At 43.0% G+C, this 23,579-nt stretch overlaps 1 protein-coding gene across 2 annotated transcripts in view; it reads left to right on the top strand.

Annotated features, from left to right (window-relative positions):
• LOC129001293 (uncharacterized) overlaps positions 1–21,936 on the top strand; it is a 113,239-nt gene extending 91,303 nt beyond the window's left edge. For both annotated transcript variants that reach the window (XM_054428541.1, XM_054428542.1), the window contains 9 exons: positions 11,824–11,894; positions 13,668–13,774; positions 13,901–14,021; positions 14,694–14,876; positions 15,962–16,177; positions 17,376–17,475; positions 18,136–18,231; positions 19,990–20,117; positions 20,355–21,936. In XM_054428541.1, coding sequence (XP_054284516.1) covers positions 11,824–11,894; positions 13,668–13,774; positions 13,901–14,021; positions 14,694–14,876; positions 15,962–16,177; positions 17,376–17,475; positions 18,136–18,231; positions 19,990–20,117; positions 20,355–21,191 — 1,859 coding nt within the window. In that variant the 3' untranslated portion in view covers positions 21,192–21,936. The remainder of the gene's footprint in view (positions 1–11,823; positions 11,895–13,667; positions 13,775–13,900; positions 14,022–14,693; positions 14,877–15,961; positions 16,178–17,375; positions 17,476–18,135; positions 18,232–19,989; positions 20,118–20,354) is intronic.
• Positions 21,937–23,579: the final 1,643 nt, after the last annotated feature.

Genomic DNA, 23,579 nt, shown 5'->3' with positions numbered 1-23,579 from the left:
GACACCTTGAACCTGCCCTCATCTTCCTCACTGCTCTCGGTAAAACACATTGAACCTGCCCTCACCTTCCTCACTGCTCTCGGTAAGACACCTTGAACCTGCCCTCATCTTCCTCACTGTTCTCGGTAAGACACCTTGAACCTGCCCTCATCTTCCTCACTGTTCTCGGTAAGACACCTTGAACCTGCCCTCATCTTCCTCACTGCTCTCGGTAAGACACCTTGAACTTGCCTTCATTACCCTCACTGCTCTCGGTAAGACACCGTGAACCTGCCCTCATCTTCCTCACTGCTCTTGGTAAGACACATTGAACCTGCCCTCATCTTCCTCACTGCTCTCGGTAGGACACCTTGAACCTGCCCTCATCTTCCTCACTGCTCTCGGTAAGACACCTTGAACTTGCCTTCATTACCCTCACTGCTCTCGGTAAGACACCTTGAACCTGCCCTCATCTTCCTCACTGCTCTTGGTAAGACACCTTGAACTTGCCTTCATTACCCTCACTGCTCTCAGTAAGACACCTTGAACCTGCCCTCATCTTCCTCACTGCTCTTGGTAAGACACCTTGAACTTGCCTTCATTACCCTCACTGCTCTCGGTAAGACACCTTGAACCTGCCCTCATCTTCCTCACTGTTCTCGGTAAGACACCTTGAACCTGCCCTCATCTTCCTCACTGCTCTCGGTAAGACACCTTGAACTTGCCTTCATTACCCTCACTGCTCTCGGTAAGACACCTTGAACCTGCCCTCATCTTCCTCACTGCTCTTGGTAAGACACATTGAACCTGCCCTCATCTTCCTCACTGCTCTCGGTAGGACACCTTGAACCTGCCCTCATCTTCCTCACTGCTCTCGGTAAGACACCTTGAACTTGCCTTTATTACCCTCATTGTTCTCGGTAAGACACCTTGAACCTGCCCTCATCTTCCTCACTGTTCTCGGTAAGACACCTTGAACCTGCCCTCATCTTCCTCACTGTTCTCGGTAAGACACCTTGAACCTGCCCTCATCTTCCTCACTGTTCTCGGTAAGACACATTGAACCTGCCCTCACCTTCCTCACTGCTCTCGGTAAGACACCTTGAACCTGCCCTCATCTTCCTCACTGTTCTCGGTAAGACACCTTGAACCTGCCCTCATCTTCCTCACTGTTCTCGGTAAGACACCTTGAACCTGCCCTCATCTTCCTCACTGTTCTCGGTAAGACACCTTGAACCTGCCCTCATCTTCCTCACTGCTCTCGGTAAGACACCTTGAACCTGCCCTCATCTTCCTTACTGCTCTCGGTAAGACACCTTGAACCTGCCCTCATCTTCCTCACTGCTCTCGGTAAGACACCTTGAACCTGCCCTCATCTTCCTCACTGTTCTCGGTAAGACACCTTGAACCTGCCCTCATCTTCCTAACTGTTCTCGGTAAGACACCTTGAACCTGCCCTCATCTTCCTCACTGCTCTCGGTAAGACACTTTGAACCTGCCCTCATCTTCCTCACTGCTCTCGGTAAGACACCTTGAACCTGCCCTCATCTTCCTCACTGTTCTCGGTAAGACACCTTGAACCTGCCCTCACCTTCCTCACTGCTCTCGGTAAGACACCTTGAACCTGCCCTCATCTTCCTCACTGTTCTCGGTAAGACACCTTGAACCTGCCCTCATCTTCCTCACTGCTCTCGGTAAGACATTTGAACTTGCCTTCATTACCCTCACTGCTCTCGGTAAGACACCTTGAACCTGCCCTCATCTTCCTCACTGCTCTTGGTAAGACACATTGAACCTGCCCTCATCTTCCTCACTGCTCTCGGTAGGACACCTTGAACCTGCCCTCATCTTCCTCACTGCTCTCGGTAAAACACATTGAACCTGCCCTCACCTTCCTCACTGCTCTCGGTAAGACACCTTGAACCTGCCCTCATCTTCCTCACTGTTCTCGGTAAGACACCTTGAACCTGCCCTCATCTTCCTCACTGTTCTCGGTAAGACACCTTGAACCTGCCCTCATCTTCCTCACTGCTCTCGGTAAGACACCTTGAACTTGCCTTCATTACCCTCACTGCTCTCGGTAAGACACCGTGAACCTGCCCTCATCTTCCTCACTGCTCTTGGTAAGACACATTGAACCTGCCCTCATCTTCCTCACTGCTCTCGTTAGGACACCTTGAACCTGCCCTCATCTTCCTCACTGCTCTTGGTAAGACACCTTGAACTTGCCTTCATTACCCTCACTGCTCTCAGTAAGACACCTTGAACCTGCCCTCATCTTCCTCACTGCTCTTGGTAAGACACCTTGAACTTGCCTTCATTACCCTCACTGCTCTCGGTAAGACACCTTGAACCTGCCCTCATCTTCCTCACTGTTCTCGGTAAGACACCTTGAACCTGCCCTCATCTTCCTCACTGCTCTCGGTAAGACACCTTGAACTTGCCTTCATTACCCTCACTGCTCTCGGTAAGACACCTTGAACCTGCCCTCATCTTCCTCACTGCTCTTGGTAAGACACATTGAACCTGCCCTCATCTTCCTCACTGCTCTCGGTAGGACACCTTGAACCTGCCCTCATCTTCCTCACTGCTCTCGGTAAGACACCTTGAACTTGCCTTCATTACCCTCACTGTTCTCGGTAAGACACCTTGAACCTGCCCTCATCTTCTTCACTGCTCTCAGTAAGACACATTGAACCTGCCCTCATCTTCCTCACTGCTCTCGGTAGGACACCTTGAACCTGCCCTCATCTTCCTCACTGCTCTCGGTAAGACACCTTGAACTTGCCTTTATTACCCTCACTGTTATCGGTAAGACACCTTGAACCTGCCCTCACCTTCCTCACTGCTCTCGGTAAGACACCTTGAACCTGACCTCATCTTCCTCACTGTTCTCGGTAAGACACCTTGAACCTGCCCTCATCTTCCTAACTGTTCTCGGTAAGACACCTTGAACCTGCCCTCATCTTCCTCACTGTTCTCGGTAAGACACCTTGAACCTGCCCTCATCTTCCTCACTGCTCTCGGTAAGACACCTTGAACCTGCCCTCATCTTCCTCACTGCTCTCGGTAAGACACCTTGAACCTGCCCTCATCTTCCTCACTGTTCTCGGTAAGACACCTTGAACCTGCCCTCACCTTCCTCACTGCTCTCGGTAAGACACCTTGAACCTGCCCTCATCTTCCTCACTGTTCTCGGTAAGACACCTTGAACCTGCCCTCATCTTCCTCACTGTTCTCGGTAAGACACCTTGAACCTGCCCTCATCTTCCTCACTGTTCTCGGTAAGACACCTTGAACCTGCCCTCATCTTCCTCACTGCTCTCGGTAAGACACCTTGAACCTGCCCTCATCTTCCTCACTGCTCTCGGTAAGACACCTTGAACTTGCCTTCATTACCCTCACTGCTCTCGGTAAGACACCTTGAACCTGCCCTCATCTTCCTCACTGCTCTTGGTAAGACACCTTGAACTTGCCTTCATTACCCTCACTGCTCTCGGTAAGACACCTTGAACCTGCCCTCATCTTCCTCACTGCTCTTGGTAAGACACATTGAACTTGCCTTCATTACCCTCACTGCTCTCGGTAAGACACCTTGAACCTGCCCTCATCTTCCTCACTGTTCTCGGTAAGACACCTTGAACCTGCCCTCATCTTCCTCACTGCTCTCGGTAAGACACCTTGAACTTGCCTTCATTACCCTCACTGCTCTCGGTAAGACACCTTGAACCTGCCCTCATCTTCCTCACTGCTCTCGGTAAGACACATTGAACCTGCCCTCATCTTCCTCACTGCTCTCGGTAGGACACCTTGAACCTGCCCTCATCTTCCTCACTGCTCTCGGTAAGACACCTTGAACTTGCCTTCATTACCCTCACTGTTCTCGGTAAGACACCTTGAACCTGCCCTCATCTTCCTCACTGCTCTCAGTAAGACACATTGAACCTGCCCTCATCTTCCTCACTGCTCTCGGTAGGACACCTTGAACCTGCCCTCATCTTCCTCACTGCTCTCGGTAAGACATCTTGAACTTGCCTTCATTACCCTCACTGTTCTCGGTAAGACACCTTGAACCTGCCCTCACCTTCCTCACTGCTCTCGGTAAGACACCTTGAACCTGCCCTCATCTTCCTCACTGTTCTCGGTAAGACACCTTGAACCTGCCCTCATCTTCCTAACTGTTCTCGGTAAGACACCTTGAACCTGCCCTCATCTTCCTCACTGTTCTCGGTAAGACACCTTGAACCTGCCCTCATCTTCCTCACTGCTCTCGGTAAGACACCTTGAACCTGCCCTCATCTTCCTCACTGCTCTTGGTAAGACACATTGAACCTGCCCTCATCTTCCTCACTGCTCTCGGTAGGACACCTTGAACCTGCCCTCATCTTCCTCACTGCTCTCGGTAAGACACCTTGAACCTGCCCTCATCTTCCTCACTGTTCTCGGTAAGACACCTTGAACCTGCCCTCATCTTCCTCACTGTTCTCGGTAAGACACCTTGAACCTGCCCTCATCTTCCTCACTGTTCTCGGTAAGACACCTTGAACCTGCCCTCATCTTCCTCACTGCTCTCGGTAAGACACCTTGAACTTGCCTTCATTACCCTCACTGCTCTCGGTAAGACACCTTGAACCTGCCCTCATCTTCCTCACTGCTCTTGGTAAGACACATTGAACCTGCCCTCATCTTCCTCACTGCTCTCGGTAGGACACCTTGAACCTGCCCTCATCTTCCTCACTGCTCTCGGTAAGACACCTTGAACTTGCCTTCATTACCCTCACTGCTCTCGGTAAGACACCTTGAACCTGCCCTCATCTTCCTCACTGCTCTTGGTAAGACACCTTGAACTTGCCTTCATTACCCTCACTGCTCTCGGTAAGACACCTTGAACCTGCCCTCATCTTCCTCACTGCTCTTGGTAAGACACTTGAACTTGCCTTCATTACCCTCACTGCTCTCGGTAAGACACCTTGAACCTGCCCTCATCTTCCTCACTGTTCTCGGTAAGACACCTTGAACCTGCCCTCATCTTCCTCACTGCTCTCGGTAAGACACCTTGAACTTGCCTTCATTACCCTCACTGCTCTCGGTAAGACACCTTGAACCTGCCCTCATCTTCCTCACTGCTCTTGGTAAGACACATTGAACCTGCCCTCATCTTCCTCACTGCTCTCGGTAGGACACCTTGAACCTGCCCTCATCTTCCTCACTGCTCTCGGTAAGACACCTTGAACTTGCCTTTATTACCCTCACTGTTCTCGGTAAGACACCTTGAACCTGCCCTCATCTTCTTCACTGCTCTCAGTAAGACACATTGAACCTGCCCTCATCTTCCTCACTGCTCTCGGTAAGACACCTTGAACTTGCCTTCATTACCCTCACTGTTCTCGGTAAGACACCTTGAACCTGCCCTCACCTTCCTCACTGCTCTCGGTAAGACACCTTGAACCTGCCCTCATCTTCCTCACTGTTCTCGGTAAGACACCTTGAACCTGCCCTCATCTTCCTAACTGTTCTCGGTAAGACACCTTGAACCTGCCCTCATCTTCCTCACTGTTCTCGGTAAGACACCTTGAACCTGCCCTCATCTTCCTCACTGCTCTCGGTAAGACACCTTGAACCTGCCCTCATCTTCCTCACTGCTCTCGGTAAGACACCTTGAACCTGCCCTCATCTTCCTCACTGTTCTCGGTAAGACACCTTGAACCTGCCCTCACCTTCCTCACTGCTCTCGGTAAGACACCTTGAACCTGCCCTCATCTTCCTCACTGTTCTCGGTAAGACACCTTGAACCTGCCCTCATCTTCCTCACTGTTCTCGGTAAGACACCTTGAACCTGCCCTCATCTTCCTCACTGTTCTCGGTAAGACACATTGAACCTGCCCTCACCTTCCTCACTGCTCTCGGTAAGACACCTTGAACCTGCCCTCATCTTCCTCACTGTTCTCGGTAAGACACCTTGAACCTGCCCTCATCTTCCTCACTGTTCTCGGTAAGACACCTTGAACCTGCCCTCATCTTCCTCACTGTTCTCGGTAAGACACCTTGAACCTGCCCTCATCTTCCTCACTGCTCTCGGTAAGACACCTTGAACCTGCCCTCATCTTCCTTACTGCTCTCGGTAAGACACCTTGAACCTGCCCTCATCTTCCTCACTGCTCTCGGTAAGACACCTTGAACCTGCCCTCATCTTCCTCACTGTTTCCGGTAAGACACCTTGAACCTGCCCTCATCTTCCTCACTGTTCTCGGTAAGACACCTTGAACCTGCCCTCATCTTCCTCACTGCTCTCAGTAAAGATACATTATTGAACCTGCCCTCACCTTCCTCACTGTTCTCGGTAAGACACCTTGAACCTGCCCTCACCTTCCTCACTGCTCTCGGTAAGACACTTTGAACCTGTCCTCATCTTACTTACTGTTCTCGGTAGGACACCTTGAACCTGCCCTCATCTTCCTCACTGTTCTCGGTAAGACACCTTGAACCTGCCCTCATCTTCCTCACTGCTCTCGGTAAGACATTTGAACTTGCCTTCATTACCCTCACTGCTCTCGGTAAGACACCTTGAACCTGCCCTCATCTTCCTCACTGCTCTTGGTAAGACACATTGAACCTGCCCTCATCTTCCTCACTGCTCTCGGTAGGACACCTTGAACCTGCCCTCATCTTCCTCACTGCTCTCGGTAAAACACATTGAACCTGCCCTCACCTTCCTCACTGCTCTCGGTAAGACACCTTGAACCTGCCCTCATCTTCCTCACTGTTCTCGGTAAGACACCTTGAACCTGCCCTCATCTTCCTCACTGTTCTCGGTAAGACACCTTGAACCTGCCCTCATCTTCCTCACTGCTCTCGGTAAGACACCTTGAACTTGCCTTCATTACCCTCACTGCTCTCGGTAAGACACCGTGAACCTGCCCTCATCTTCCTCACTGCTCTTGGTAAGACACATTGAACCTGCCCTCATCTTCCTCACTGCTCTCGGTAGGACACCTTGAACCTGCCCTCATCTTCCTCACTGCTCTCGGTAAGACACCTTGAACTTGCCTTCATTACCCTCACTGCTCTCGGTAAGACACCTTGAACCTGCCCTCATCTTCCTCACTGCTCTTGGTAAGACACCTTGAACTTGCCTTCATTACCCTCACTGCTCTCAGTAAGACACCTTGAACCTGCCCTCATCTTCCTCACTGCTCTTGGTAAGACACCTTGAACTTGCCTTCATTACCCTCACTGCTCTCGGTAAGACACCTTGAACCTGCCCTCATCTTCCTCACTGTTCTCGGTAAGACACCTTGAACCTGCCCTCATCTTCCTCACTGCTCTCGGTAAGACACCTTGAACTTGCCTTCATTACCCTCACTGCTCTCGGTAAGACACCTTGAACCTGCCCTCATCTTCCTCACTGCTCTTGGTAAGACACATTGAACCTGCCCTCATCTTCCTCACTGCTCTCGGTAGGACACCTTGAACCTGCCCTCATCTTCCTCACTGCTCTCGGTAAGACACCTTGAACTTGCCTTTATTACCCTCATTGTTCTCGGTAAGACACCTTGAACCTGCCCTCATCTTCTTCACTGCTCTCAGTAAGACACATTGAACCTGCCCTCATCTTCCTCACTGCTCTCGGTAAGACACCTTGAACTTGCCTTCATTACCCTCACTGTTCTCGGTAAGACACCTTGAACCTGCCCTCATCTTCCTCACTGCTCTCGGTAAGACACCTTGAACCTGCCCTCATCTTCCTCACTGTTCTCGGTAAGACACCTTGAACCTGCCCTCACCTTCCTCACTGCTCTCGGTAAGACACCTTGAACCTGCCCTCATCTTCCTCACTGTTCTCGGTAAGACACCTTGAACCTGCCCTCATCTTCCTCACTGTTCTCGGTAAGACACCTTGAACCTGCCCTCATCTTCCTCACTGTTCTCGGTAAGACACATTGAACCTGCCCTCACCTTCCTCACTGCTCTCGGTAAGACACCTTGAACCTGCCCTCATCTTCCTCACTGTTCTCGGTAAGACACCTTGAACCTGCCCTCATCTTCCTCACTGTTCTCGGTAAGACACCTTGAACCTGCCCTCATCTTCCTCACTGTTCTCGGTAAGACACCTTGAACCTGCCCTCATCTTCCTCACTGCTCTCGGTAAGACACCTTGAACCTGCCCTCATCTTCCTTACTGCTCTCGGTAAGACACCTTGAACCTGCCCTCATCTTCCTCACTGCTCTCGGTAAGACACCTTGAACCTGCCCTCATCTTCCTCACTGTTTCCGGTAAGACACCTTGAACCTGCCCTCATCTTCCTCACTGTTCTCGGTAAGACACCTTGAACCTGCCCTCATCTTCCTCACTGCTCTCAGTAAAGATACATTATTGAACCTGCCCTCACCTTCCTCACTGTTCTCGGTAAGACACCTTGAACCTGCCCTCACCTTCCTCACTGCTCTCGGTAAGACACTTTGAACCTGTCCTCATCTTACTTACTGTTCTCGGTAGGACACCTTGAACCTGCCCTCATCTTCCTCACTGTTCTCGGTAAGACACCTTGAACCTGCCCTCATCTTCCTCACTGCTCTCGGTAAGACATTTGAACTTGCCTTCATTACCCTCACTGCTCTCGGTAAGACACCTTGAACCTGCCCTCATCTTCCTCACTGCTCTTGGTAAGACACATTGAACCTGCCCTCATCTTCCTCACTGCTCTCGGTAGGACACCTTGAACCTGCCCTCATCTTCCTCACTGCTCTCGGTAAAACACATTGAACCTGCCCTCACCTTCCTCACTGCTCTCGGTAAGACACCTTGAACCTGCCCTCATCTTCCTCACTGTTCTCGGTAAGACACCTTGAACCTGCCCTCATCTTCCTCACTGTTCTCGGTAAGACACCTTGAACCTGCCCTCATCTTCCTCACTGCTCTCGGTAAGACACCTTGAACTTGCCTTCATTACCCTCACTGCTCTCGGTAAGACACCGTGAACCTGCCCTCATCTTCCTCACTGCTCTTGGTAAGACACATTGAACCTGCCCTCATCTTCCTCACTGCTCTCGGTAGGACACCTTGAACCTGCCCTCATCTTCCTCACTGCTCTCGGTAAGACACCTTGAACTTGCCTTCATTACCCTCACTGCTCTCGGTAAGACACCTTGAACCTGCCCTCATCTTCCTCACTGCTCTTGGTAAGACACCTTGAACTTGCCTTCATTACCCTCACTGCTCTCAGTAAGACACCTTGAACCTGCCCTCATCTTCCTCACTGCTCTTGGTAAGACACCTTGAACTTGCCTTCATTACCCTCACTGCTCTCGGTAAGACACCTTGAACCTGCCCTCATCTTCCTCACTGTTCTCGGTAAGACACCTTGAACCTGCCCTCATCTTCCTCACTGCTCTCGGTAAGACACCTTGAACTTGCCTTCATTACCCTCACTGCTCTCGGTAAGACACCTTGAACCTGCCCTCATCTTCCTCACTGCTCTTGGTAAGACACATTGAACCTGCCCTCATCTTCCTCACTGCTCTCGGTAAGACACCTTGAACTTGCCTTCATTACCCTCACTGCTCTCGGTAAGACACCTTGAACCTGCCCTCATCTTCCTCACTGCTCTTGGTAAGACACATTGAACCTGCCCTCATCTTCCTCACTGCTCTCGGTAGGACACCTTGAACCTGCCCTCATCTTCCTCACTGCTCTCGGTAAGACACCTTGAACTTGCCTTTATTACCCTCACTGTTCTCGGTAAGACACCTTGAACCTGCCCTCATCTTCCTCACTGCTCTCGGTAAGACACCTTGAACCTGCCCTCATCTTCCTCACTGTTCTCGGTAAGACACCTTGAACCTGCCCTCACCTTCCTCACTGCTCTCGGTAAGACACCTTGAACCTGCCCTCATCTTCCTCACTGTTCTCGGTAAGACACCTTGAACCTGCCCTCATCTTCCTCACTGTTCTCGGTAAGACACCTTGAACCTGCCCTCATCTTCCTCACTGCTCTCGGTAAGACACCTTGAACTTGCCTTCATTACCCTCACTGCTCTCGGTAAGACACCTTGAACCTGCCCTCATCTTCCTCACTGCTCTTGGTAAGACACATTGAACCTGCCCTCATCTTCCTCACTGCTCTCGGTAGGACACCTTGAACCTGCCCTCATCTTCCTCACTGCTCTCGGTAAGACACCTTGAACTTGCCTTTATTACCCTCACTGTTCTCGGTAAGACACCTTGAACCTGCCCTCATCTTCTTCACTGCTCTCAGTAAGACACATTGAACCTGCCCTCATCTTCCTCACTGCTCTCGGTAAGACACCTTGAACTTGCCTTCATTACCCTCACTGTTCTCGGTAAGACACCTTGAACCTGCCCTCACCTTCCTCACTGCTCTCGGTAAGACACCTTGAACCTGCCCTCATCTTCCTCACTGTTCTCGGTAAGACACCTTGAACCTGCCCTCATCATCCTAACTGTTCTCGGTAAGACACCTTGAACCTGCCCTCATCTTCCTCACTGTTCTCGGTAAGACACCTTGAACCTGCCCTCATCTTCCTCACTGCTCTCGGTAAGACACCTTGAACCTGCCCTCATCTTCCTCACTGCTCTCGGTAAGACACCTTGAACCTGCCCTCATCTTCCTCACTGTTCTCGGTAAGACACCTTGAACCTGCCCTCACCTTCCTCACTGCTCTCGGTAAGACACCTTGAACCTGCCCTCATCTTCCTCACTGTTCTCGGTAAGACACCTTGAACCTGCCCTCATCTTCCTCACTGTTCTCGGTAAGACACCTTGAACCTGCCCTCATCTTCCTCACTGTTCTCGGTAAGACACATTGAACCTGCCCTCACCTTCCTCACTGCTCTCGGTAAGACACCTTGAACCTGCCCTCATCTTCCTCACTGTTCTCGGTAAGACACCTTGAACCTGCCCTCATCTTCCTCACTGTTCTCGGTAAGACACCTTGAACCTGCCCTCATCTTCCTCACTGTTCTCGGTAAGACACCTTGAACCTGCCCTCATCTTCCTCACTGCTCTCGGTAAGACACCTTGAACCTGCCCTCATCTTCCTTACTGCTCTCGGTAAGACACCTTGAACCTGCCCTCATCTTCCTCACTGCTCTCGGTAAGACACCTTGAACCTGCCCTCATCTTCCTCACTGTTTCCGGTAAGACACCTTGAACCTGCCCTCATCTTCCTCACTGTTCTCGGTAAGACACCTTGAACCTGCCCTCATCTTCCTCACTGCTCTCAGTAAAGATACATTATTGAACCTGCCCTCACCTTCCTCACTGTTCTCGGTAAGACACCTTGAACCTGCCCTCACCTTCCTCACTGCTCTCGGTAAGACACTTTGAACCTGCCCTCATCTTACTTACTGTTCTCGGTAAGACACCTTGAACCTAACTTTTCCTATCAAAACTGAGCAAAAATTGCCAAGTATACACTGCTTCTGTTTTTGATTTGACAATTCTTGCTGGGTGACTATTAAAATTGGAGGTCTTGGATTCAGGATATTTTTCTTTTATAGCAGACTCTTGAAAGTGTTGACAAATTTTAGTAGATGGCTGACAAAAAGCATAACAGACAGACTTCTCAGAGTTTGTGTCTTTTGTAAGGTAGAGAGTAATCGGTTTAACTCACAATTGAACTACCTATCATCTGCTTTACCTACTGTTACAATGTTGAATTTAATTCACGTAAGATTTAGAAAATATAATTTTCCCACAATATTCACCAGGGCTTAATATTCCAGTACCTTGAAACCGGTATCTTGAAAATCACATACCAGTAACCCTTTTTAATGAAAAAAGATTGATTAAGCCTTTTAACAATGTCATTATGTTTTTTCAGCAATTGTAACAGTCCATCATGTCCAGAAGGAGTTCTTTGGGCCTCGATTGGAATCCATGGTCGTATACAAGGTAATTCAGTGGCCCAATTTTAAGCACTTAAAATACACTATGTTGATTTTGTTTTGTTGTGTTTTTAACTAATTTTAATTGTTAAAGGCTTGTTCACACCGGCGTTGACAGACTTCCTACTAAGTCTTTGGTATATGTCACCCACGCACTGTTCAAATCGCTTGCTACAACTAGCTACGTAGCTGGCGTGGCGTCGCTATTTTTTCTTCCACCAGCCAGCACCACACCCCATCTGCTCACAGATCAAGATCATACCTTGCACCCATAGTAGATCCTGTAATGGTGTCCTATTCAATACCATGATGCGATCCTACAAATGTAGATACTCTGCCATGGATGTAGAGTGATGTGATGGCAGTGATAGTGACAACGAACTGTTGCTGTTATACTCTGCATCCCAAAGAGCTAAATGGATCCATCCAATTAGTCAAAGAAGAAACCAATTGGGTGAATTTCACCATTTAATGGATCGCCTAATGAATGATGTTGAAAAGTTTAGATCATTTTAGAAGGGTGACGGTGACAGCTCAGGCTGCTAGTGGGCATACGCATATTCGGCAACGAGAGCCCTGTGTAGCTAGCAGGTGTAGCGGCAGCGACTGCCACCCCCCCTTCGCTTGCGAATTAATACGCCGGTGTGAACATCCACATTTAAATAACATTAAGAGCTCCAAAGGTGTAGTAAGACGTCGGCTGACACTGGTGTGAACAGCCCTTAACAAAACCAACTTTTACTTATGGCACAATCAGAAACACTAGTTTCTTAATGCTAATTCGCTGAAAAGATTCCTTGTGTCCTACAGTACAATGGAAATACTTTAACACGTTCGCTACTGCAATAGTACGAAATTTTTCATTCACATGGACCAGCGACGCACATATGCGACGGCCTGGTTTCCACCCATATGACTAGCTAGTCACATTAAAATAGAATGCCGTCGCATATTTGCGTCGGGGTTTGAATGTTATTAAAATGCTTATATCTTTGTAACGGTCTATTTGAAGGCACTGAATTCCCTGCAGTGGTCTACAGAGATGTCTGACGCACAACTGCGTCGCTTGGTCTGTGGATATGATGATTGGTGACGTCATATGATAGTTGGAAAAACTGGTCATTACTTTTCTGTATCACTGTATGTATGTATGCAGTATGTATACTGAATTATCCTACAGTATGTAGCTTTTATATTTGTTCAGTTATAAACTGTTCTTAAATAATTTTTAACTAATTTTTTTTACTTACTTTCACCTCAAAATACAAAAAATGAACTGTCGCATATATGCGACGTATGGTCTATTTCAAGAAAACTATGTTAATTTTTACTATTGTCTTCGCTGTAGACCGGGCGTCGCAAATATGCGACATAACAAAAGGTTATAAAAAATACAAAAAAACAAGAATAAATTATTTACATACACGATTGTAGCGTATTACAATGTAGATGAACACCGTTTTACAGGTTTCCCCCCCGTGGTCTGTGAGTAATGTTATCCAAGTCACAGCCGGTCTATGTGTAAGATTCAAATGTATACCTCGGTCTGTGGCAATGACCGTGGCGTCGCATATATGCGACGCTCAGTAGCGAACGTGTTAAAAGGCAAAGTCAGCACATAAAAAAATCACTCACAGTGTGTTGTATTAGGCTTTTTAGGTAAATTTAAAAGTTAAACATTTTGTACCATTTTATGTCTATTTAATAACTACTGCTATACACATTTACCAACTATCAAATTTAATGTTTTTAGTTTTTAAACAAGTGAATGATTTTACAGGACTTCTACGCAGACGAAAGAGATCCCGAGGTGACCTGTCAGTTTCCGATATTACATCCATTCGATGAATCAATCCTTCCGCTAGTCAAGATAGCTAAGCCCATCAGGTAAGCTAAGAGTATTGAAATAATCTAGAGCATACGTTTTCTGGAGAAGCACTACATATTCAATCAATAGAAAGTGTTTACCTTGAATGTAAAATTATGAAATATCTAATATTAATATCTTGACAGTTGTTTTGCGAGAAGCAACATCTTAACTTTGATGGATGAGGAAGGCTACTTGCGTTTCAACAAGACTGGGTTGGGTGAGGCTGGATATGACGAAGAATCACCACCTTACTGTTTTTATCAGGTAAGACATTCTCGATTGTTTAGAGACATACGTTTCATGCATGTAATAAAAAATATTAGGGTGGATACTGTGTGAGTGGTACTTACAAATAATGGTCAGGAAAAGTAGATTGTCTAATCAGGTACAATTCACCATAGCCATTTGAATGACATTGAACTATCAGGGAATATAAATAGCATTTACTCGGGCTTATAATGTGAAAGAATACTGATGCATGAGATGGATTTTTTCTCATATATATAAAATTCATACAATTCCAACTCACCAGGGATTGTGATTGCACTCGTATTTCAAAGCAAATACAGTAGGACTGCAAGGTTAGTGTTGTACTAATTAAATAATGACCTTGTTATTGACTATGATCAGCTGATCCATTAACTAGAATCGATGATTAAAAGTCCAATAATCACAAAGATCTTGGTTTAAGTTTCAAACCACCAAGAAGGTAAATTAAATGGATAATTAAAGCTGATGTAGCTATCCAAAACTATAATGTTCTGTACAAGGATGGTAGTTCGTCATGCATTATTATTTATAACATTGAGGGTAGTATGCAGCATTTTACTATAATCAATTAAATATATTAAGATATTAAACATCCCATAATATTTTGGTTCTTAACATTTGTGGGTGTTACACATTTGTTTTGCTACATAATTTTATTATTTTTAGGAGATATTCAGGCCTCCTGAGGATGATTTTAAAGTCATATACGGCAAGCAAATACAGATGTCTGGTCGAGACAGACCTCGCTCCGATTTTATCTACGTAGAATGTCAAAACTTTGCAGGTTTCCGCACATACTCCAATTTTCACGCTTTCGCTCAACGCAACGAGACTGTCCGGAGATTTAGGGTAAGTAAAAAGGCTATGGTGGTAACGCTATAACAAGTCCACTAGGTGCTTGGTTTAAAATCCATATTCAAACAGGGAATTACTGATTAAAAGTTATCTTGGATAGAAATCTAAGAATCCCTAATAAAGTATGTAAAATATGTATGTCTTCTTCAACCAGCCAGAGGTTACTGAATCTGTAAATAAACAGTACAATGGACTTTCTTAAATTTGAACTTTATTCATTGTTTTGAGAATATTTACAATAGGCCTATAACTTTAATTAAAATATAAGAACATTTGTCTGTTTTTCAAACACAAGTAAAGATAAATAACTTTTTAATCAGCATAATAGGTGTTATTAATTTTACAGAGAGTAAATAAAAAATGCATCTAATAACACTTGAAACATATATTTACACTTATACTGTTTGAACAAGACGGTAAATGTATACATTATAAATTGTGGTAATGGTAATTACCAGTTTTAAGGTAATGTAATGTGAATTTGTTGTGCAATAATTGTGACCTGTGTATTATATGTATCCGATCTGAAAGATAAAATAAACAAACATTCTATTCTATTCTAGGTATTATGTTAAATGTCATCTTTTGAGTATTTCAGTTGTATTTTTCTTCCGGCACATGTTGATGGATGATGGCCCTTTGTCTCAGACCATTACAGCATCCACACAGGCTTGTGCGGGTATATTCCGCAAGAAATTTGGACTGCCACCATTTTGTAACGGATGAACCTTTTTTGACACGGTTTCCGGCAATGAACTCCACTTAACTAACCCTTTAAAATGATGTGCATACCAACCTATGCTTACATTAAAGATTATGTACCTACTCCTCATGGGCCGTCCCCTGGTGAAGGCAAAAAAATGGTAATGCTTGCAAAAAGTAGCTTTCATACATATAAATTGATGTGAAAGGTTTGAATTTTCTAACAAATTTAGCTAAAAAGATATCAATCAGTCTCCAAACTTTTTCGTCACCCTATATAGATTCACATACTATCAGACTTATATTCCACACAACTCATCTGCCCCCTAACACTAAAATTCTAATCCAAACTAATGGGCTTTAACCCTTTTTTCCAGAACGACAGGGAGCTGAGTGTGGCTGTTATCGGAATTGATTCCATGTCTCGGCTCAACTTCATGCGTCAACTGCCGCAGTCTTATCGCTTCATCACAGACACGCTGCAAGGGACAGTGCTGCTTGGCTTCAACAAGGTGGGGGAGAATACATTCCCAAACCTCATACCTATGTTGACCGGTCGACCTTGCGCGTGGGGCGAGTTTTACTACTACCAGGTCAGTCGCAATACATCTCAGGTTCTACCTTCTACATATGGTAAACAAAGTATTAACAGTAATACTCTTGATTATCAGATCTTCTGTGTTATCTGAAACTCCCTGTGGCTGATTGGAGTACTGTGAAGTTGCATGCTACTGTATTTCCTTTTTCATCACTCCTTAACGAAAGTAACTATTTTCGATAACAGCTGATATCAATGAAAGTAGTCGTTTCCCAAGCTCTAATTTAGGGCGAGGGAAAATCGATCAGCTGATTTTCCCTCGCTCTAAATTTACTTTCCCTCGCTCTCAATTAGTTCTCCATTTATTCACTACGCGCGCCAGTGTTTTGTTACGGTTTAATTTAATGATTTTAATCAGCTGTGTGTATTTTTAAAAGTTGTGTTATTCTTTTATTTTGATGTTTAAACCAAATTTATTGAGAAATATACGTGGGTTTCTTTTTAGAAGATTTTATTTTATTTTGATGTTTAATCAAATTAATTGAGAAATAAAATTGTTTTAATATACTGAGGTCTGCTATTCTGTGTTTGTGTATTTTTGCGTCGTGATGAAAAGTATCGTTCATAACTCGTACCGAAAGTTATTATCCGGCACTTGCTCCATTATTCCCGTCCTCGGCTTCACCTCGTACGTGAAAATAGCTCTCACATACTCGGCTTCGCCTCGCACGTGAAATTGGAGTTCCCTATGTTCGGCTTCGCCTCACACAAAAACTTGGGCGCGCGACGGAAAATGCCACTTTCGGTCCTAGTAATGAAATATACTATTTCATATCAGGACATACCAAATTTTATAAGTAGTTGCTATACAAAAAGAAATTAAAATGTTATTTTATGTTGGGCTTAATTTTGGGTAGGTGTGGATTGAAATATGCTGATTTAAAAATATGAATGCAATCCAGGTTGGATAATATAAATACTAAATAATAAATTTAATTAGTTTTGTGTAATAAATTCAATCTATAAAATTTTCAGTTTATAGTAGTTTTTGAGAAAAAACTATTAGCCTATATATCTTGAGCAATACATTGTTTGCCAATAATACAAGAAACATTTTAAATCTGATGTTTTTTGTATTGTTTGTTACTCAAAACTAATTTATGTTGTAGGAAAGCAGGATATTTTACATTTTGGTGGCAATGCATCTAACATTGTGTTTTGGGACAGAACCAATGTTTCTCCTATGTTTTCAGCACTGGCCTCTTGTTTGGGGTCAATTTGAAGCCGAAGGAGCTGCTACAATGTATTCTGAGGACTTGCCACAGTTCAATATGTTTGACTACGTTTCTACAGGTAAGGTTTGTTCCATCATGATTAATTCAGGACCAGCATTTTTTCTATTTCCAAATGCTGCTGAGAAAACCCTTAAAAATTGAGGATTTAGGCTTTGTAAAATTGAATACTAATATTCTTTGTTTGAAGTTCATTGTTGGTGATGGTGAGTTAATGTTGTTCAAAGGTTTATTGCGGACATTTTCCATCACGATGGTAAAAAACCTGAGGACGGGATCAGATTCCAGATCCCAAAACGTTGTGTATTGTTTATTACCATTGTGATGGAAAATGTCCTCAATAAACCTTTGAACAACATGAATACTAATCCTTTTTGAATATGCAAATTGAGCTGATCATAAACTAAAAATTATATTGATTTCTCATTCCTATTCCTAAAAAAAATTTTAAGTTAAGTTCTGTATGCGTTTCTTGTTATTGAGCGATTCAAACTCTTTTATATTCTTTGGGATTAATCAATACACTCATAAAAAAATACACAAACAAGTCTATTTTTAGGGCTGCACTCACTTTTTAAAGATAGGTTAACAAAGCTAGATCAATCAATTTTAATTCTCAGTAAAGTTTATGTGTAAATCAACCATTCATTTATAAACTGTAAATTTTAGAACAAAGATAATAAAACACTCTGTGCCATTAATTTTATATTTTATATTTCAGGCCTTAAGCAACAGCCCACACTTCACTACATGAGAACATTCTGGCTGGCTATTGAGGAGTCCCTGCTCTATCGCATGTCTTCTACATATTGCCTTGGTAACCTGTGCTTTTACTAATTTCCAACTCCATACATAAGTACTAAAAATCAATCATCATGGTGAAAAATATGAACAAAAATACTTAGTCGTGACGTGACTGGAAATGATGATTAAAACTTATAAAACAATATTTTTGTTTCAGCATTTCAGAAAATATTTTTGAAATATAGACACATTTCTTCATAAGGCTATCTTGTGAGGGCTGTTTTTTGTGAACAAAACTCCTCCGTTATTTCTGGACCGATTTTAACGTTTGAGGTGTCAAATAATTTGTCTCAATTCGTAGTTTTGCATAAAGGTTTTAGAATTTTAAAACTCTTACCCTTAAGGGCACGATGCGCACTCAAAGGTCACAATTTCCCCATAAGAATTACGTTGAAAACAATTTTAAAAACAAAAACAGCTGTATATAAAAAAAAACTCACCAGCTTTTTGGGAGTAAATATTGATGTTTGTAGTATTTAGGAGGTTCCAAACAGATCAACGAATCCAAACAGTCAATCAGTTTTGTTGGAATAACAGACAATTTCTTCAGTTTAAAGGAGAAATATTTAAAACAGGAGGAGGAGACAATTAATAGGAAATCTTATACGTATAAGAAGAGTACTGTAGAGGAGAGGCCTAGTTTCACAGTAAAGAATCAAGGTACACAATCACTTGGGGAAATGAATCATTTTGTGTCAGTTATGCTAAGAAACTTATTCTGGAAGTAAAAAAAACCATGAAGAATATACACATCGTGTTGTTATAGTGGTAAAGTAAACCTACCTTAAGTCAGATCAAATAAATACATGCAAGAAATGTTTACTGGTAACAGCTTTAAGTCGGGAAACATTTGTAGAAAACACTAAAAAATAAGGCCGGGTCCAAAAAATGGTACCATATTTTTACAAGAAGCGTTTATTATTTCAAAGCGCTATTAAATAGCGTATTTCAATTAGTTACATAAGCATTTAGTCAGGCCTTTAAAACTTTTCAAAAATTATGTCTGTTATTACTGTAGTTTTAAAATAACTTCTGTATAATACCAGTACTTGACAATTGCTCGATTTCGAGCAACAGGTACACTAGTATCTTTTATGATGTGTTCTTTCAAGTTTATTGGCATGAACAATTTTATCATTCAGCTAAACTGCCAAGTAGGAACTGTAAGTAAAGAGTGTTAAGGGTAGACACATTTTTTTATCCCTAGATACAGTAGAGTCTTGATTATCCGTCCTAAACTGGCTGCGGAAAGGTTTGATATATAGGTTCATAGCCCGGTAACCACCAAATAAACCAACCAGTATCAAACACCTTTTTAAGGCTTTAAGTTTGTTTTCCATTAAAACCAGTAACTTTTAAACAGCCATCAACACACATATGCTAACACACAACAGAAAAAATACCACTGTAGTAACACCATTACTGTAACCGTAAAATATTAAAGGTACTTTTCAACTCAGCCAAAGTTCTCCATCCACACTGTGACTAAGATGTGAGGTTTAGGAGTTGAAAACTATGCGGTACTCAGCACACTAAAACAATCTTAAATGACTGTTTAAAGCATGGCTCATACCTTTCAAGTATTGGGGTGAACACCACACACGAGTAGCAAATGGTTTTTTTAATACTTGATGTACATAGGGAGGGTCGGATAACATAGAACGTCAGATAACTGAAGATCGGATAATCAAGACTATACTGTATAGGGATGTGTGCCACCTAAACCTGATCCATTAAAAATATCTGTATTACAACTATAATTTTTTTATAGGTCCAAAACCCAAACACATTGTTTACTTTGAGTATCTCCGCTCTTTCTTACAAGTCTATAGAGATTCACCAGCCTTCTTGTTTTCATTGTTCAATGAAGCAAGTCATGATTACGTCAACACCGTTGGGGTGAGTAAATGTGAAACTATTTATGGTTCATTATGTTGCATTTGATATTTATAAATATGTGTGTTCACTGTAAACCATATATCAGTTGGTGTAATTTATTGGATACAGTAAAAAATAGGTTTAGTTTTCTTTGTGCTTGAACTGTTTATTACTGGTCACCATCAGTTGATGTGCTTCATCAATGGTGTTCATAGTTTAGTTTCTGTTCCAAATTAATTTACCCGTTTACTGTTTCAGGCTATAGACGAAGACCTGAAAGACTTTTTGAGCTCCAGTTTTGAGGAGGGCTTGTTCAACCGCACGGTGGTGCTGATTTTGGGTGACCATGGTAACAGAATCGACTCAATCCGCCTCACAGATGTAGGCAGGGTTGAGGATAGAATGCCAATGGTGTCTGTTGTGTTGCCACCGTGGACAAAGAAGGTGTATCCGGAATGGCATGAAGCACTCAAGAAAAACAGCAAGAGGCTCTTATCTAGTTACGATATTCACGGTACGTTCCTTGATGTTTTATCAACACTGACAGATTCGGTGCCTAACATTTACGAGTTTGAAAAACTGAAAAAGACTGGGCTGAATATCCGATGGGCAAAACACTTCAGTCAGAAGAGTCCTGAGATGTCCTTCTTCCGAGAAGTTCCTACGACAAGAGAGTGTACTGAAGCTGGAATACCCGATTGGTTCTGCGTTTGTCAGACTGATCAGGAGAAACTCAGCACGGATGATCGGAGAAGTGTTGAAGCAGCTAAAGCCGTCGTTAAACACTTCAACAACGATTTGCTCGACGGACTCGTAGAGTGTGCGACTCAAGAGTTAACTAAGGTGGAATCAGCAGTGTTGACTAGGAGCAAACGACACCCAAGTGAATACCAAGTGCAGGTTATGTTCCGGACACAGCCAGGTGATGGGGTGTTTGAGGCGAGTGTAGACGTGCGAACGGTTGATGGTACGGAGGTACGTCAAGTGGTGGGGGAACTGTTGCGGATCAACAGATACGGGTCACAAGCGGATTGTTTGCCCCCCGCGGTGAGAGCAAACTCTACAATACTGCGGGGGGTGTGCTACTGCACATAATGCATTCCAGCATTGTCCTGTTTAATGTACATGTAGGTTTAGTATAGATTTAAAGAGTGATTTTAATTTGTAAGAAACCTATTATTATTTTAAGTTTTTTTCAACATAGGCTATATCAAGGAACTACAAATCAAACTTGCTGTAAGACAAAGTAAAACTTATTATTTTGTTAAAAAGCACTACCTTTAACTTACATTTGTCACCTATTGTTATGTTTATGTTTATATGTTAAGTTTTTGTACTTGATACCTACTGTGTTTTTAAGACTGTGTTTTTTTCTCCATGGTGTATGTTGAATCACATAATTAAATTAACACATACACTAAGGCCCGGTTTCCCCAAAATGGTGTAAACTACGTTTATAATAAACTAGTTTATTTTTAAACTCCGTTTAAAATGTGTGTTCGGTTTCTCCAACATTTTACTGTCTTCGTTCAAGATAAACGGCAATTCGAGCGGTTGGCAATCCTGAATGTGTATTTGTAAGGAATCTTTGGTGGGCTTTGGGCTAGTGCTTCCTACAACCACCACAACGCTGCGCTACAACTCAGTAGAACAGCAAAGTGCGAATGCAGCTAGAATAGCATCACTGTTTAAGGTTATGTTATCAAGTTATTATAAGTTGTTGTCAAATTCAGATTCATTCCATTTATTGAAATGGTCAATTCTGTCCCTTATTTTAGTAGGCCCTCTTGTTCTAGGTACTAAAGTGTCATAATCTTCATCTTCGTAAATGTATATTAAACTCTTCCGTTTCAGTTAAGGGTCAAATACTGCAATTAACAGTAGCCTAACTTGAAATAAAATCAAATGTACAAAAAAAAAAGAACTCAATAAAAACAATAAATTATAAATAAAACTTAACTTATAAGCTAGCCCTAAACCAAGCCTATTTTCGTCCAAATGAATTTGTAGTTGCTTCAATTATTATTGTTTTAACACCTACTTTTTGTTTTGATTTGAGGTTATGTTACTGTTGTAATTTACTAATTTGAACTCAGTTTATTTTATCCCCAGTAGTTAAACCAAGTCGAGAGGTGGTTTAGTTTGAACTTAGATTAATACCTAGTTTAAATTTGGGGAAACACAAATCAAAGTTAAACTACGTTTAAATCGCCGTTTAACTTAAAAGTTTAAATGAGTTGGGGAAACCGGGCCTAATATGGTTATTTTAAGCAAATTTAGGTTTTTACTTATAAAAAATAAAATTTTGTTTCTTAAAAACTTGTTAGTTGTTTAGAAATAATATTAAAGGTAATTCTATTTAATAAAGAACAAACAAGGTGTTACAACTCAACTTTACTTTAACTGAGTGAAAATTTAAAAACGTACGTTTTCATGTCCCTGGCCTTTTACTTCGTAGATACTGGATTTGTAGTTTATTATTATGTGTTTTAATATTTTTTTGGGACGGGAGCAACATGTTACACACATATATTTGGTTTTAAATAGGTTCTAGGTATTTTTTTTGTATTTTTACCATGACGTGTCCCTAGGGTACATTTTCCAACTTTCACGCTGTTTTTAGACTAATTATTCATGCCGAAATATATAAAGCCATATTTTTATGTCATCAATGGTTATTAAACTTACAAAAAAGGAGCATATTATAACTTTATTGTCATTGCAAACTGACTACCATGACAAAATAAGTCTGTCCCTCGATTTGGCGTCACGACCATTTGGGAAAAATTTTCAACTTTGGAGCACGACAGTTGCAAGCCTGGCGTCGATGGAGTCAGTTGGTTTTAGAGACTAGTTCGGTGTGTACGTCAGGATTGTAGTGCCGGTCATTTCGAGTTGAAAGGAGGAATTACAAGATTAATAAAGGAAAGATTGTATTTTTTGTAATTTTGGTGTGTCCATGACCGTACGTAGTCATTCGATGAAGTAGACATGGTGTTAATTTTTGTTTATAAGATATTTCAATTGCTAGATTAACCTAGAAGTCCACTTTGTATCCTCGAACATGAGGTGCAGGGCTACCGCTAGAACAGAGCCAAATAACACGTAATTTCACGACCAAAGTTTCACGACCATCGCGGGTTTTTTCACGACCAATCCAGCCTTATGGATTATAGTGTGTTTGGTTGTGACAATAACTTTATTATAATTGTAATTTGAACAGTTTAGTTCAATTGAAACACTTATTTTTATTATAACTAACAGTATAATTGAAGGATTGTTTAGAAAGATTTAGATTATTTCAGAAAATTCACAACCGTACCGCTTGTCCCTGACCATCATGTTTATGATTTCTATCATAAAAATTTCAAAAATTAAAATATCGTCATATTTCAATGTTTTATACACAAAAGAAGCACACCTCTATACAAACATAACGATTTTTCGGGTCTCAGGTAAGTTTTTTCAGAGTTATACAAACTT

The sequence above is a fragment of the Macrosteles quadrilineatus genome, unplaced genomic scaffold (genome assembly GCF_028750875.1).
Source record: "Macrosteles quadrilineatus isolate MER2022 unplaced genomic scaffold, UCM_ALF_1.0 Scaffold_8__2_contigs__length_117827958, whole genome shotgun sequence".
NCBI classification, from domain to species: Eukaryota; Metazoa; Arthropoda; class Insecta; order Hemiptera; family Cicadellidae; genus Macrosteles; species Macrosteles quadrilineatus.
The sequence above is the reverse complement of the archived record's forward strand: the minus strand, read 5'-3'. Positions and strand labels throughout refer to the sequence as shown.